Source organism: Sinocyclocheilus rhinocerous, unplaced genomic scaffold (genome assembly GCF_001515625.1).
Source record: "Sinocyclocheilus rhinocerous isolate Xijiao unplaced genomic scaffold, SAMN03320098_v1.1 scaffold795, whole genome shotgun sequence".
NCBI classification, from domain to species: Eukaryota; Metazoa; Chordata; class Actinopteri; order Cypriniformes; family Cyprinidae; genus Sinocyclocheilus; species Sinocyclocheilus rhinocerous.
The window spans coordinates 1,212,379-1,229,729 of NW_015630361.1; the positions used below are offsets into that span (position 1 = coordinate 1,212,379).

The 17,351-nt window shown below is 34.7% G+C and overlaps 1 protein-coding gene across 1 annotated transcript in view; it reads right to left on the reverse strand.

Annotated features, from left to right (window-relative positions):
- Positions 1 to 1,691: 1,691 nt before the first annotated feature.
- itcha (itchy E3 ubiquitin protein ligase a) overlaps positions 1,692 to 17,351 on the reverse strand; it is a 20,166-nt gene continuing 4,506 nt past the window's right edge. The window contains exons 4-23 of the mRNA XM_016552660.1: positions 16,013 to 16,137; positions 15,275 to 15,406; positions 15,093 to 15,147; positions 13,572 to 13,735; positions 11,010 to 11,199; positions 10,739 to 10,834; positions 9,602 to 9,776; positions 8,274 to 8,343; positions 8,088 to 8,172; positions 7,453 to 7,581; positions 7,191 to 7,263; positions 6,518 to 6,589; positions 6,344 to 6,432; positions 6,093 to 6,252; positions 5,876 to 6,009; positions 5,630 to 5,770; positions 4,742 to 4,862; positions 4,495 to 4,567; positions 3,271 to 3,343; positions 1,692 to 1,791 (exon numbers count right to left, since the gene is read on the reverse strand). Of these exons, the coding sequence (XP_016408146.1) occupies positions 1,692 to 1,791; positions 3,271 to 3,343; positions 4,495 to 4,567; positions 4,742 to 4,862; positions 5,630 to 5,770; positions 5,876 to 6,009; positions 6,093 to 6,252; positions 6,344 to 6,432; positions 6,518 to 6,589; positions 7,191 to 7,263; positions 7,453 to 7,581; positions 8,088 to 8,172; positions 8,274 to 8,343; positions 9,602 to 9,776; positions 10,739 to 10,834; positions 11,010 to 11,199; positions 13,572 to 13,735; positions 15,093 to 15,147; positions 15,275 to 15,406; positions 16,013 to 16,137 (2,257 nt within the window). The remainder of the gene's footprint in view (positions 1,792 to 3,270; positions 3,344 to 4,494; positions 4,568 to 4,741; positions 4,863 to 5,629; positions 5,771 to 5,875; positions 6,010 to 6,092; positions 6,253 to 6,343; positions 6,433 to 6,517; positions 6,590 to 7,190; positions 7,264 to 7,452; positions 7,582 to 8,087; positions 8,173 to 8,273; positions 8,344 to 9,601; positions 9,777 to 10,738; positions 10,835 to 11,009; positions 11,200 to 13,571; positions 13,736 to 15,092; positions 15,148 to 15,274; positions 15,407 to 16,012; positions 16,138 to 17,351) is intronic.

Genomic DNA, 17,351 nt, shown 5'->3' on the forward strand with positions numbered 1-17,351 from the left:
TTATTTTCCCCAAAATAAAGCACATTTTCTTTAGGTTTGCACTAATTCCCCCCACAGATATTGTGATTTTTTCACATTAAAGGTATAAAAGGATCAAGATTTCTAGCTGCAGATTTGATCATATTAAAACAGCTAACATTATAGCGTCAGTCAAGTGCTTTGTGAGTTCAAGATTGAGGAGAAAGTGAATATTTTAATTACGTGGTGATGGCATTTTTGGGCTATTGCTTTATGTTTATCCAACCATATGTGCATATATATATATACACACACTCTTACTAAGCATTTCTAGGTCACAGCTCACCCGAAATCAAAAGAAATTATATTTTGCATGAAGAACATAAAGCCCATTCTTTGCAGCTATTTTTTTTTTTTCAGTAGAGAATGAGATTTTCTTGCATCACAAGTTCATTTTAAACTCACTGAGAACACTAAAAACCCTGTTAAAGAATCACTCATGTGTTGGAAAGAAATGCATATGACTCATATATCACATAAGAAACGCTTTGCTTTACTCCACTTTGATAACCGTAAGTTATTGTTTGTACCTTGGTATTTACAGTCCTGGTTTTGTGTTTTGCATCTGAATAAAAAGCAAAATCTTTGAAATAAACAGAATAGGCATGATTTCAGTGCTAAATCTTCAGCATAACAACAAATGATGTCAACCAAATGCTCGAAAACACACACAGACCTTATTTTCCCCAAAATAAAGCACATTTTCTTTAGGTTTGCACTAATTCCCCCCACAGATATTGTGATTTTTTCACATTAAAGGTATAAAAGGATCAAGATTTCTAGCTGCAGATTTGATCATATTAAAACAGCTAACATTATAGCGTCAGTCAAGTGCTTTGTGAGTTCAAGATTGAGGAGAAAGTGAATATTTTAATTACGTGGTGATGGCATTTTTGGGCTATTGCTTTATGTTTATCCAACCATATGTGCATATATATATATACACACACTCTTACTAAGCATTTCTAGGTCACAGCTCACCCGAAATCAAAAGAAATTATATTTTGCATGAAGAACATAAAGCCCATTCTTTGCAGCTATTTTTTTTTTTTCAGTAGAGAATGAGATTTTCTTGCATCACAAGTTCATTTTAAAAGGAAAATGTGCTTGATTTTCATGAAAATAATGTAAAAACTATTAATTTTCTTCATGCAAAATTATATTTCTAATTCTCTTGATTTTGAGGTGAAATATGACCTGCTGCATGTTTCATATTAGCTGTTATCAATGCCAGTGTTTTCATTAATAAAGTGCAACCTTTTTCAATTGGTAAACCCATGTTTGCATGAAGGTACAGATCTGCAGTGGCAATACAAACCATATGAAATTGCGTCTTGCACTCCTCTTTACATGTACGCACAACAGATGAGACTCATTCAGACACATACCATGCAAACTCAATTGAACTTCAAATTCTAGAGGAAAAGTCTGTTGCATGTGCATTATTACAGTAGAGACGGGCGGCAGTCATGAACAGGTTAATACGAGGGTCACACAGTGTGCATAGAGTGAGCCGAGGGCCGCTGCATTGCTGTGCATCCATCATCGACTAAGGCAGCGTAAAATCAGAAGAGGATGGTAAGAAAACCTAAGCTAATGGATACAGAGCATTTCTCCCTCGTAGCAGCACCGGTTTGATATGACGGTGAAAGCTGATGGAAAGTGTGCATGCATCACTCCTGACCAAAGCCTTCCGTTTCCTCGATGGCAAACAGCAGCTTCTCCTTTAGCTGCTCGAAGCTTTTATAGGGCGGCAGATCCAGACGGTTAAAGCTGGTGAGGTGAAAAATCAAATAAGCACTTTAAAAGCTGCACAGCCCTGCATGCTGATATTGCCTAATGTGATAATGCTGCGTTCAAAAGTATCAATACAAACTTTCCATCATGTATAGTTGTTTAACAATATAATGAAGATATTTCAGAGTGCATACAAGTATCAGCTTTAAAAAAGCAGATATCAGTATAAGGCATAAAATAATGTCTTCAGAATCATTCATACATGGGTCAAAGACGTTAAGATGTCCACATCAAAAGAAATGGACAAAAGTGATTTTATGTCCATAGAAAGCACATTGAATGTAAGTAAAGTGTCTACTTTTAAGTTTTTGGAGAATAAAATGTTAAAATTTGGCTGAAATAATGTTACATTGTCATTCAGTGTAACACAATATTTATGTAAACATTCAAGCAACATGCTTATTCTGACTTGTACATATTAAAATATATAAAAGAATAAGGGAGCATATTACATTTTATTGTGTTTTAAATGAGTAAAAATTCTTACTGACAAATGGGCAAAACCTAGGATAGTGGCAAATTTTAAAAAATGTAAAATTACAACTAATTAGTATTTGGGGTGAAAGTAATTAGTCTTTTAATATGTCATAAATTGATTTTTGTTGTAAATATGCCTGACAAGATTGAATGACATTTTAGTGGGTCTCTTCTGTAAATCAGGGAAGAATGTATGATATTTATTTTTTGCTCGGAAAAACAAAACAAAATTGCACTTAAATTAAACAGAAAACTTTTACATTTTTTTGAGGGAAAAACAACAACAATTTAAAGCAGTATTACACTTATTGTTTTTACGCTTAAACCCTTTTTCGTCTTTGACCCACATGTGAAAATGGGCTGAGAATTGAACAAATGGTTGTAATCTGGTTTAGAGGAAGAAAGGAATCGTGTTTGTGGTGTTTTCCAGTTGATTAAGGGAGAATACAAGACTTCTTCATTGCACAAATGGTTGTCTAAAGCAAAAATGCTACGGAGTGCATCATATCTTGAGAAAGCTGAGACCTGCTGGAGCTAAACAGCATTCAAAATTAGTAAGAAACGCAGGATTTCATGCAGATGCTGCAGGGCAGTCTCATTGACTAGAAGAACATTATGTTTTTAGCTTGAAGACCGTAAATGCTTTCATCTTCATTTTAAGGAGGTCTGCAGAAGTGAATGAATTGCACACTGGTCATTTTTGTTTGACGCAAAACCATCTGCCACAACAGGTCATATCTGCTTTAATGCACAATACAGTTTCCATATACATGATTTAAAAGCTTAAAGGGGTCATATGATGTTGCTAAAAAGAACATTATTTTGTGTATTTGGTGTAATGAAATGTGTTTATGCGGTTTAAGGTTATTGAAATCGCATCATATGACCCCTTTAATTCTTATTACTGTCGGTGTGAACAGGCCTTTAGTGAGTGAGTACAGTTACAGTATGATAATCAAATATGATTTCTGATCTTACCATGTGTGGCTCCTTGGCAGCCAGTTTTCTTTTCCCACTTTCTCAATACAGAACTTTTGCGGCCCATTGCTCCCTACAGAAATCACAACATACACAACTTTGAAGTGCAAGAGAAAGGACTGGCATTGCATTTAAACCAATAGGCTGTGCAGGCATTCAGCTATGTGAGTGTTTACTGCTTCCATACATGCAGTAGTAAGGGGAAGATACTATTTCATTGTGATGAATTTTGAATACCTAATTGTACATATCTACTTGAAGTTCCCCAAAGATTTTAAGTTCAAATTTCAAAAACATTTAAAAACACTCTTAACATGTTCAAGGTTTGATGATGTTAATTATTGGTTACATGACATGCAGGTAAACAAAATATTTTATCATTTTCTAGTAAGTTTATTTTATGTTGATTTAACATTTTTATGAATGAATTAATTCTTTACTTTCCATCAAACATGTTTGCCCGGTTTCACAGACTGGGCTTAGCTTAAGCCAGGACTAGGCCACAGTTCAATTAGGATTTTAAAGTAATTTTTATAAACATGCCTTAAAAAAACATTACTGGTGTGCATCTTGTGACAAAACAAGGGCACTGACATATTTCAAGAATTATAGTTTTTATTAATATCTTAAATTACTTTTTATTTTTTATATTTTCCATTTTTATTTTTAGTTCAGGGTTTAGTAATTTAGTTGGTTGTTTTTGCCTTTTTTATTATTATGTTTGTTTGTTTTACATGCCTACATATTTTAGACATATTTTATAGGTCTACATCTTTTCATTATTTTAGTTTTGGTTATTTTAGTAAATATTTTAGTATTTTAGTTACTTGCCAATTAGATGGGGAAAAAAAATGTTTTTTTTCATATATATTTGTATTTCAGTTAACCTCTTTTTTTTTCAAGTAACAAAAATACTTTTTTATGGTTTTGGTTTAACACACACACACACACACACACACACATAGTTTTTTTTTATATATATTTGTATTTCAGTTAACCTCTTTTTTTTTCAAGTAACAAAAATACTTTTTTATGGTTTTGGTTTAACACACACACACACACACACACATATACATACATTATATATATATATATATATATATGTGTGTGACCTTGGTCACAAAACCAGTCATAAGGGTCAATTTCTCGAAATAGAGATTTATACATCATCTGAAAGCTGAATAAATAATCTTTCCTTTGATGTATGGTTTGTTAGGATAGGACAATATTTGGCTGAGATGATGGTGCTCCTCTGCCAGTCGCCCAGATCGATCTCCTGCATCCCACACAGCATCACCTACAGCACAATTACACATTCAGAGCAGACAAAACATATTGCGTCTATGGCCTCATTTACACCTGATATTAACAGCAGACACAAAATATAGTTAAAAATGTCTTGTGACATTTGGAGGTCAGAGATGCATTTGTACAGAAAAAGCCTTTGAATGTTATGAAGTGTAGTTTGTACCTCCAGCTCTTTGGCATCAAAGTATTGCAGGTACTGCTGCGGCAAGACCTCATTAAAGCCCTCGAGAAACGCCTGAGTCTGTTCCTCAACCCCTCTGGACAACCTCCACTCAGCAACCAACCTGCAACACGTTTTATTCCACAATCACTCACTGATATTATGGCTAATAGTGCTGTAACTATATGCCGTTTGTCAAGATTCAGAATGCTTGCAATCTGAAAATAGGCTTATTATAATTATTTTATTATATAAATATATTTTTTAAATTTTTTAACAATTAGTCAATCTTTAGAATTTTCATTAGATATTTTTACAGTCCTAGTGGCTTTTTTGTAAAAAATAATAATAATAATATTTTATTAATAATAATATTTTATATAATATTTAATATCATTATTTATTTACTTATTTTAACATATTAATTATAATTATAAATTATATTTATTATAACTTAACATTTAACATAATATTTTGAATTATTTATATAATTATATAATGTCATTATTGTATGTAATAAATGTAATTTTATATCGATATATACCTGTCTCTCTCTCTCTCTCTTCATATAAAGCAGCTAAATTTATTTGTAAATATACAAAATATTTTTAATTATATAATGTCATTATTATATGTAATAAATGTAATTATATATATATAAAGCAGCTAACTTTGTAAATCTACAAAATTTTAAATTATTATAATATAATATAAATATATATTATGTATAATATTTATAACTAATTTATAATTAAAAATGTGTATAATACATATTCATATATTTTTTAAAATATTTAATATATAATTATAGAAATACTAATTCTAAATGTTATTTGAAATGAAAATCATTGTCTGTAATTTATCTGTGCTGTATAAGTGAGATTTGTTTACCTGATATACTCCTCTTTATTTTCCTCTGTCACCTGAATGTTTCCTCCATCAGGTTTGAGTTCATGTGTGGTGACTTCTCCCAAAATCTCCTTATCCACCGAGAAATACATCTCCAAGCCACATTCCTCTATATTATTATCCCTATGGAAAAACATTTCATAGTTAGGACCAATAACGATTCTTAATTTCCTAGTAATTCATATCCCTAATTATCAGACTTTTATTATCTCTGTAACTCATTCTCACTTGATCCAGATGAGCGAGTTGTAAAACTCCGGGTCGATGGACTCCAGGTCTTTCAGAGCCAGAGGTTTGTTCAGGATGCGCTTATAAAATGGCAAAGAGAAGCCCGTGTCTATGAACTTCCCATGAAACAGAGCCTGTGTGAGAGAGAACAGAAAAAGCTCAATGCATTTCAAACCAAGATCCTTTAGTGTGTCTCCACTGTCCAGGTCTGTCGTACCATAGCGATGAACCGGCCAATGAACTTGAAGTATTTGAGGTGGTCAGGGTTGATGAAGGAGGCGGGGTTAATCTGCAGGCAGTAGTTGTCTTTGCCGGCGTACTCGAACAGACAGTACATGGGATTCAAGACCTCGTGAGACAGCAGGAAGAACCATTCTCTATGACAGAAACACAACATTATTGTGTGTGTGTGTGTGTGTGTGCATATAGCAACTAAACTCATCACTTCCTGTAAATGATGCAATATACCTGGCCACGCCTCCATAGTCAAGTCCCTCCTCCCCTGGGAAAATAACCCACAGTCTCCGTCTCAGATCTTGCGGATGGCAACTCATAATCTAAACAAATCAATTCACAAGCATTTAACTTCTGTCTGCATGCCACAACTACACAAATAAAGCAGAATTAACTTGTCAAATTTACCTGCTGAAACGAGTCCTCGAACAGTGTTTTGCGGCTGACGTGGATCTTAATGTGCTGAGGCATTGCTAGTTGCTTTGGTATTAAAAACGGATTTTATTACAAAATAAATCACACATGCAAAAACTTTTTTGTTTTCATTTGGTACTGTTTTCATAAGCCTTTTACGTTACTCATCTCTAAGCACAGCTCAAATAAATACATTTTTTTCTTCAAATGCTTATGCATACTGTCAAAACAAAATCCCTTTTATCGCACCTAAAAACCATTTTGCATAATTAATGATGTGTCATTTATTATAAATGATTAATTATACTAAAATTAATGATTGTATATTAATTATCAAACCATTGTTGTTAATCATTATGATTATTAATTATATATAATACATGAATTTTAAAAAATCTAATTTTTAAACATGAAAAAAAAAAAGTTAATTAACAGCCATTAAAATGACTAGATTTATTCTGTTGTGTTTTGCTGACTCAAACAATGAAGATTTAAACACTGACTCTGTAAAATGTAATCATTTACAAGCCTAATGAAAGAACAATAGCCAGTTTTTTTAACAAAAGCATGATCAGTTTTGTGGAGTTCTGAAGATTAATGAAAATAGTGTCAAAGCAACTAAAAAAAATGCATTTTTAATTAATGCCACTTGTATGTGAGGTCCTACCTGACACCAGAAGCGGAAATAGTGCACTTTGGCTTTAAAGTCTCGTACGTATGTGATCTGAGGGCCGTTCTCACTGCAGGTTCAAAAAGACAGAAACAGACAACTGTAAAACATTAATGCACAATAATATTTAAAACAAGCGCTGCAGTAAACTTATGTGAAGTATTTCTATTTCTGTTTACGAATGGCATTTTGAATGTATGCATCTGAGAATGTCACAAAAGACCTTCTCTTTATATATCAAGCTATTAAAAGGACTGACAGGGAGGATTTTCCTGTACGGGGATCGATGTATGTCGTTGTTCGCCTGTTGTGATCGACAAAATAGGGAATCCCGTCCACTGTGAACCTCATCTCCCAACCCTCCGGCAAAGGCTTCTCATTCAACAACCTGACACACAAAAACAGCTCATTTCAACAAACATAATACTGCATGTCATTTCATTCTGTTAAATCTAACATGATTAAAAAATAATATTCATATAGTAAGAAGACAATTTAGGGTTATTATAGCGAACTAAAAGTATTAAAAGATATTTTGTTATTTAAAATTAAGCTGACATAAAACAAAATATAAATATTAGATGAAAAACTGAACAAAAATGAGAAATGCTGCTTTGGCAATTAACTAAAAAAATACTAAATGGAAATAAATGAAAACTAAAAAATATCCCAAGTGCATAAAATATTTTTTTTTTACTTAAATTAAAAAAAAATATATATATACAACTAAAATAGAAATGAAAAAAAAAAAACCTAACAAAAATGACAAAAGTAAAAAAAAAATAAAAATAAGAAAATATAAAATATTTAAAAAGCTGCGTATAAAAAAAAAAAAAGTGTATAAATAATTAATAAAATAACACTGGCAGTGGATAGTTTGTGATTGCGTCGCACCCTTGTGTTCGAGGGTCTTCCCATTGTGTGGATCTCGTAGGATGGTGAACAAAATACATCCTCCTATTACTGTCTGTCCGTTTCTCTGTGGGCCAAACCAGCAGACACACACAGGTTCAAGAAAAGACAGCGTGAGCTGCTCTATTACGAGGGTATGCCGCATTAAATGATAGAGCGGTGACTCACCCCATCCCGGCGGCAGAGGACCCAGAGGGTCAAACTCTTTATTAGCTGTCGGAGCGAGCTGTTCCTGCAGCTGAAGAGAAGAGCAAGGACAGCTCGGGTTATTTAAAAATCATTAAAATCCCTTGAAAAGAGTCTGACTGGCTGACTGATCTTTCTCTTTTATGTAGGCCTGTCGCAGTAATCAATATATCGACTTATTGCGCAATATATGTACATGCCTAGTATATGCCTAGGCCTGGGCGATAAAACGGTATCGATATTTATCGACGGTACACCTTCTTCGATAACGATATAAAAAATGTTCAATATAGCGCACGATATAGGCACGTGCTATGAGTGACGCAGACCGCACACACAAACACGAACACATGCTGAATTGAGTGCTGTGCCTTGCCTGTGATGAGGAGATTGTGAATAAAAAAATGATTTTAATGTTTTGTTAGTCTAGCCCACGAGCAGCAATGAGGAGATTGTGAATTAAAAAAAGTGAATATTATAGTCGAATTTAAAATCTCCTCAGTTGCAGCGTTATGCATTCAAAATATTAGAGAAATATAGAAGCTCAATGCGGAGAAGATCTTGATTAGGTTAAAAACGAAACCAAGCCATTCACACAGATGCATATTCAGCGCATTTTCTAGACGGACAAGTACGACTGCTGCACTCGCGTATCACACAAGAGATGTAGCCATGCAAAGTTAAAACTTTGTTTTCACAAAGTTTTCACTGCGTCTCTTATGTTTTTAAAGGCAATCTGCGTGATGGGCGATTCGGCTCTTTGTATTAAGCAATGCATAAATACATGATGCTGTTTTGTTCATAATTGTTTATGCAATTTACGAAATTATATTTGATTTTTATGAGTTAATTTAGACATAATGCACATTTTTTTATAGACAGTTATTTCCTTGCGTTGACAAATTTAAATGCGCTGCATTATTTTGCTCATGGCGCCCTCCTGTGGCCTCGGGAGACAAGACAAAAGATTCCTTCAGACCTATTTAATCTGCACATAAAACATTAGAAATTAAATATTTGTTTAATTTTTATTGTGTGTTTAACTGTTAAAACCAAAAATATTTGTTGTTTGTCTCAATAAATTGGGTTAATTTAAAAATACAGTGGTTAAATTTAAACGTTTTTTTCTATTGCTCTTTGTTTTAAAACTTTAGGGATCTGTGCCTTTGTGCATACGGACATCTGACTGCGTAGTGTGTTTTTCAGCAATAGTGTGCACCCTTCATTTACAGAGAAAAGAAGGTCGGGGAAAAATCTGTAGATGGAAAAGTCTCCATACAAGTTCTTTGTGCATTGATGAATTCACTCACTCCGTAGATGAATCTCTGGTTGAAGCGCTGCATGGCTCCTTGCAGCTGACTGCGCTGGTTCTGCCACTCCTCGTAGTTCCGGACCGACTCGAGTGTGGGTCTCTGCCATGTGGTGGTTCTGTTTATATGATCCACGTAGTACACACGGCCCATCGGGTCCAAGCGACGCTCCCAGCTACCACAAAACACACACAAGGTTCTCCAAACAACTGCTCATCAAGGACACTTTCTGACCTTGGGTTTTATTCACCCGCCATTTTTACATTTACAATACCTTTTTAAATAATAATAATCATCATCATCATAATAACACTTATTATTGTTATTATTATTATTAGTAGTAGTATTTAAAAATGAACGATCTTTTTTGAAGATAATTGATGACAACAACAATAACAATTATGATTATTATATAATTATTATTATTTTTTCAGTATAATTATAACTGTTTAGCATTTATTTTTCATACCAATTTTATCTAAACGGTCAGTGGTCACATGTCGGAGAATAACAAAAAAACACTTAATAATAATACTAATGTGTCATTATATAAAAATATGTGTCATTGTTATTCTTATTAATATTCTTATTTCATATTAATTTAAAATTAACAATGATAATTTTTGATGATGACTGCTGATAGCAAAACAACAACAACAATAATTGTTATCATCATTATTATTATTATTATTATTATTATTATTATTATTATTTTAAACACAAATAATTATTTTATTGTTACTTTCATACATAAAATTCAGCTAAAAGGGTCACAGGTCAGAAAACATAAACCTTTAAAAAAAGAAAACATGGCATTTAAAAATAAACATCAATAAAAGTACAAAAACTAAACGGGCTTTAAATATATGAATCGAAAGTCCTCTTAAATGCTATATCAACAGATGCTGTTTTAAAATGAATGCCTGGGAGCTTGTCTAACGTCAGTAGGTAAAGTGACTAAAAGCAGTGAGCGTTTCCTGACATCTTATGTTTTACATAAGAGCATTTATTCAGGTAATTGAATTAGTACATACTTTTCACTCTTTGTATTCAATACACAATTAAAACATATGTAAGCAGCGAATTGATGAATCTGTAAAACTATAAAGTGATCTCTAAAGAAGACAGCATGGTTACCCTGCTGGTAGCGGTTCTGGTCTTTCCCATGTGGTTCTTTTCTCAATGTGATCCACGTAGTAAACGTGGCCGTTCTGATCCACTCTCTGCTCCCAGCTACACATATTAACCAAGAAACAAAAAGAAAAGATATCAGACTAAATCCATACAGGCTTGCTATTAAATAGTGTCTTCATTTTCACTCAGTCATCCTGACATTTAGCAGCATCAAGATGTTTTTGATTGCATTGACTTGCTTGTAATTTTCCTTCACTGTAATTGTATGACGTACCCAGGAGGAAGAGGGCCGTTACTGATCAGTGAAGCTCTGGGTGGCGTTGGACTGGCCCTCGGGGCCTGGTTTGACCCTGAACCTGAGCTTGACCCCTGACTCTCTGTTTCTCCGTTCACACACACCCGTGGAGATGTTTCTGGGCTGGGAGCGCTGCTGCCGTGAGTGGGAGTCGAGCCAGCAGAGGACGCTAAAAAACAATGCAGGCAACTTTGCCTTAAAGGCTGCATTTACACTGGCACAAAATGCCTTGCCTTGCAATATCTGACACAGATCGGAATTGGTTGCACGTGTAAACACAAAAATCCACACGAGATCCGATTTTTTTGCATCGGATCTGGGCCACTTCCAAATGTGGATTTCAATATCCGATATCTGGACATCCGAACTACGTGTAAATATACATATCCAATTCCCTGCAGAACTCCCAATGCGAGGGCGGCACGTTTGCCCATAAAGATAGCGTTTTAATGCCGGCTTGCTGTATGCGCTCGTATTGAGAAGGAAGTATTAATATTACTAATACCAAATATTACTAATGCACACTTATTAAAGCAATTAAATAACATGACTATCTGTGAAAAAGTGCACAATGTTTATAAACCAAATATAATTAAGTTGCTTAAACAATTATAAACAAAACAGCATCATGTATGCATAGTTTAATAAAAAGGGACAAAAGCCTATCACACAGAGTACTTTTTTCATTTAAAAGCATGAGATGCAGTGGGATGGGAAAAAAATCCCGCCATAAAGTCCAAGGACATGCTTTTTTAAAAGTTGAACTTACTTTAATTTGACATTTTACATGCTTTCTAAACATACGGCTCTCTTGTGCGAGACATGAGTGCAACGCTGATAGATGTCCCTCTAGAAAATGTGCAAAATATGCGTTCTGTGTGAACAGCTTGGTTTCGGTTTTGACCTAAACAACATCTTCTCCGCAATGATGTTCTTTTCCCACAATATTTTGAATGAACAACACAGCATCGCCGCATCTAGTGGGTTCAACTGGATAGGCTGACAAAAACATTAAAAAGCAATGACATATACACCGTCATCGCATTTCATGCGCCACTGATAAGGCTGTCTGACACACACCTAACATTCAAATGCAACGTTTTTGCATTCGAATGTGGATTTTTATATATTTTTTTTAATTCTATGAATATTGTAAATTCGAATTTTTATTTGCAGCCCTACTGTAAATTAGGGGTGGGAATCGCAGGGTACCTCACGATACGATACAAATTACGATACATGGCTCACGATACGATAATATCACGATACAGTGATTCTGCGATAATCAATATATTGCTAGACAATTCTATAATGATACATCACGATAACTACGAAAACAAAATGCCTGTGAAAAGTTTAAGTGCAAGTTTTCTCTCTTTATAAGTCCAAACTGTTAGAAAACAACACAAAAGTTCTGTAAATCAAATTTAACATGCTAAGGAAATTAATCATTTTATTCTTGAACTTATTAAAAAGCTTACTTTTCTTTGTGTGTAAACCAACACATTTAACTGCTTATCAACTTTATATATAGCCTATATATAAACCAGGTACATTTCAAAATTTACCTGGAGTGCTTTCTCAACCTTTCCTCTCCTCTCATCATAAAAACCAAAAAAGAGCCCCGCACACATGACATGCAGGGGGAAAAAAAGCCATTCACATCGCGTCTTTTGCGCGCTCAGGTTCGTTATTTCAAATGTAGACGTGCGGCAAGCGCACACACACAGCACACTTCTGCGCCGCATTACGGCTCTGACGAGGTTTTGTTTCGTCGTCCATGCCATAGGTGCAGATTTATGTTTCTGCCGTTCGGTGCCCACTGCCCACACTGCATAATGCGCACTTGCAATACCTGGGAGAGAGGGAGAGCATCCAGTTTTGTTGACATAAAACTGGATGCCCGGGGACACTCTCTCTCACTCAAATAGTGAGGGAAATCCACCTGAGATCCGAGCGGAGAGGTTAGGCTACTCACGGACTCGATATGCGCTCTGCAATAATAACGTGATCGATGCCTACAGTCCACGCTGATAGCTGTTCCGGGGCAGTTTTTTAGTTCTCATCTCCATAAACATATATATAGCAGTAGAGCTAATACAGTGGCTGGAAATCTGTTTATCCTTCGGTTCCTCGTGCTTCCCCATCTTCATAGAGGTTCATGGTTGCTCAGAGCGCTTTGGAAAGAAGGTGGAAATGGTGCAGCCGCGATTTCCACGCATTTTTTTAGATGCTGGGAGCAGGGAAATGTATATAGAGTGCCTTATTGTAGTAATATATTGTAGTATTGTATTGTAGTAAAATATCGATATTTGGCGCCAGATATCGATTCTCGTATCGCATGGAGAAGGACAACGATATATCGCCATATCGATATTTGTCCCACCCCTACTGTAAACAGGCGGACCAAATAATTGGATATGGTCAAAAGATCGGATCTGTGCGTTAAGACTTGCAGTGTAAATGCAGCCAAAGAAGACTTAAATCCAAACTCAAATGCTATGAAAATGCAGGATGCGAGTCCTCTGGTAATGTTCCTACCTGTGGAGGAAATAGGTTTATGCGGTGAGGCGGGTGGCGGCCGCTGGGGTCGAGGTGGCCTCAGAGCCCCTGCGGATGGAGAGGCAGACCCCGTATTTTCCACTGCATGACCGTTGGGCAGCGGCGCTTTATCAGCGATGTCACTGGATGGGGAAGAATCTCGACTAGACCAACAGCAAACAGACACAAACGTCCAGGTGACTGGTGATTTTCAACTTAAGACAATAGCTAAAAATATACATATTTTTTAACATCAAGAAAATTTCTGTTATATGTATGACATATAAGCTTTATATTCCATAATTGAACTGCTAACATTAAAAAATCTGGCCATCATTTTTATGCATCCAATTAAAATTAAGTAAATTTAAATAAGAATGAATTATAGCTAAATAAATAATTTTACAAAAACATTCCTGCTATTTGTGCATGACAAAGCATTTTTATATTCCATAATTCAGCTATTAATATTCAGTAATCTGGCCATAATTTTTTATACCTTTTATTTTGAAACTGCATTAAACTGAAATAAAAAAACAATTTAAAGCTACAAACAAAAATAATGTTTTTAAAAAATACGTAATTTTTAACATCTACAACACTGCTGTTTTATGTGCATGACATAGAAGTTTTATATTCCACAATTAATCTGCTAACATTCAATAATCTGGCCATAATTTGTAATGCGTTTTATTACAACTGAATTAAACTGAAATAAAATAAATTAGTTAAATAGAAATTAATTTTACAAAAACATTCCTGCTATTTGTGCATGACAAAGCATTTTTATATTCCATAATTCAGCTATTAATATTCAGTAATCTGGCCATCATTTTTTATACCTTTTATTTTGAAACTGCATTAAACTGAAATAAAAAAAACTATTTAAAGCTACAAACAAAAATAATGTTTTTAAAAAATACGTAATTTTTAACATCTACAACACTGCTGTTTTATGTGCATGACATAGAAGTTTTATATTCCACAATTAATCTGCTAACATTCAATAATCTGGCCATAATTTGTAATGCGTTTTATTACAACTGAATTAAACTGAAATAAAATAAATTAGTTAAATAGAAATTTAAATGCTAACAACTAATATTCAATAACAGCAGCTGACATAAAATTACCGAAATTAAAACTTAAATAAAAATAAATTCAATCGAAATAGAAATATATATTTTTTAATTAAATCTACAACATTCTTGTTTTATGTCTCCACAATTCAACTGCTAACATTTAATAATCTGGCCATAACTTTTATGCATCTTATTTTTAAATAAGAATGATGAGAATATATAAGAGCAGATAAAATAAAAAGGATTTTTTTTTAGCTTTTATGTATCAATAAACTATGCATTATGATCTATAAAACGTCAGAGTAGGCAGTCAACATATTTCCCTGGAGAACTAATTTCACCAAGAACACAAACAAAAGTAAAGAAGAAAGATTCAAGCTCTTTCTACACATATTATGGTAATATTCCCTCAGAAATAGCATAGCAATTTTTATTTTACCTTCCTGCTACATCCCCGTTCAGTTTGGATTCTCCATTTACAACAGCATCTGTGACTGAAGAGAAACAATGCACAATGTCTTGTGTGGGAAATATTTATTTTAAACAGCAAAGAATCTAAATCTATTAACTGCTGTTGAAAACAAGCCGAGTGTGTTTTGTAGGGATAAAGAAGGTCTCAACTGTGCTTTTGTTCCTCAGAAGCAAATGTCTCGGGATCCACCTGCAGTCCATCGAGACACACTGAGAGATCTCCAACCATCTCCGCACGCTCTCTGTCTGAACTCAACTGCAGCGTCTGCACCACCTCACTGACTGAGACACACACACAATCTTTACAATAACACTACTTACAGAACTGAAAGATGAATGTTAACAGCCTGTAAAAGCAGCATCCTGAGAATTTCCATGACATTTCCCGGGTATATTGAATAAAAATGTTTAAACCATCTTGTTTCAAAACATTTCATGAACGACTCATTCTGACTGAGTTATGAATAGATTTAAAAGATTCATTGAAAAGAACCGACTCGCAAGAATGATTTGCTCACATATCAGGCATCACTGCAGTTTGCAAGCATGTTTTACCACAAGAATAGCAATAGAAAGCTGATTAAATAAATGTAAGCTTTTAAAGCATATTCATAGAAGCGGAGCTGGAAAGCTAAATTGGCTTCACGAGGTAAACAAGCTCACAGTGACACTTAAGATTGCATTCACTCAATCTGCAGTTCTATAATTCACATTAGCTGTGAGTGTATCTGTAAAGTATCTGAAAAGACTCTCTGTTTGGTGCTACGAGTCCGTTCACCTGCCTTTCTCCATTACAAAGAGGCAATAAAACCCAAAACGCTCTTAACACACACTACAGAGGCCTGCCTCTGAATGAGATTCACACAAGTAGAGAACATGGAAACTCACTCTTCATATTGTTGGCTTTTAAGGTCTCGCTGACCTCCAGAGCGGCCATGCCCAGCAAAATGTCCGATTTAAGTGTCTGATGACTCCAAACCCGGAAAATTAACTTGCTGAAAGGGGTGACGATCCTATAAGCAATATGATCAACAGAGCAGCGTTGTTACAGCTACATGAAAATAAAACTATTAAAATGACAATTTTACATAATTAAACTGAAGCTGAAATAAAATATACATTTTTTTAAAATTAAATAAAATTAGAAATATTGCCTTACATTTAAGTTGAAATTAGTGGTCGACCGATATATCGCCAAGGCCGATATATCGGCCGATATTTGGCATTTTTCAAATATCGGCATCGGCCGATAAGTTTTTCTGCCTGGCCGATGTGTTCGAGGCGGGACTTTTATTTTGACGGCGCGGAGAACGGCAGCGCCAGAGCACACAGTGCTCACATTCTCCCTCTTGTTGTCATCTAAAGTATAAGTATGTTTATTTTACACATTTATTTTTAATATAATTCATTTTCAAATTATTTCAAGTTTCTCAAACATTAATTAAAATAAATAAAAATTATAATGAAAATAAAAAATATACTTATATATATCGGCTTAATATCGGCCACCCTGCTCTCTAAGATATCGGCATCAGCTGTCAAAAAACCATTATCGGTCGGCCACTAGTTGAAATACTAAAATTATTAAAACTAAAATAAATATAAATTAAAACTAAAAAGAACTATTATAAAAACACAAGAAAACAATTTAAATAAAACATAAATATTAGGAATGCTTCGATCGATCGACCAGAGATCGGTATCGGCCGATAATCACATTTTATGACTCGATCTGGACTCACTACACTTGGCCGATCTCACGAACCGATCGCAATTTGATGACGTCAACGCGTGACGACGTACATGATGCGTGGGGACATAAATGATTTGGCGCCACACCGGTGTGGAAATGCTATGACCTTTCGAGAAACAATGAAAAATTCGCTATTTGTCGTGTATGTTTTGCATGATGATATGATGAATGGATGGTTAATTTTTAACAGCAGATTCAGTGACGTTAGAGCTGATCTGCGCCTCACTGCACGCGTCTGCGGCGCGTTACGGCTCCACGGGAACCGGAGCTGATCGCGGCCGCTCTAATGCTTGTGTATACTGGCCAACCGCGGCACGTTTCTGAAGCGGCTCTCCGCGCTGCTTGGCTAAAAATAGCCAATAGCCAATAGTCTTTTGTGAGTTATCACAGCGTGGAGGACAACAAATCCTTGTCGGAGCCGTAAGGGATAACGGTAACATAACACGCTGATTGTGGGCTGCTTTTAAATGAACA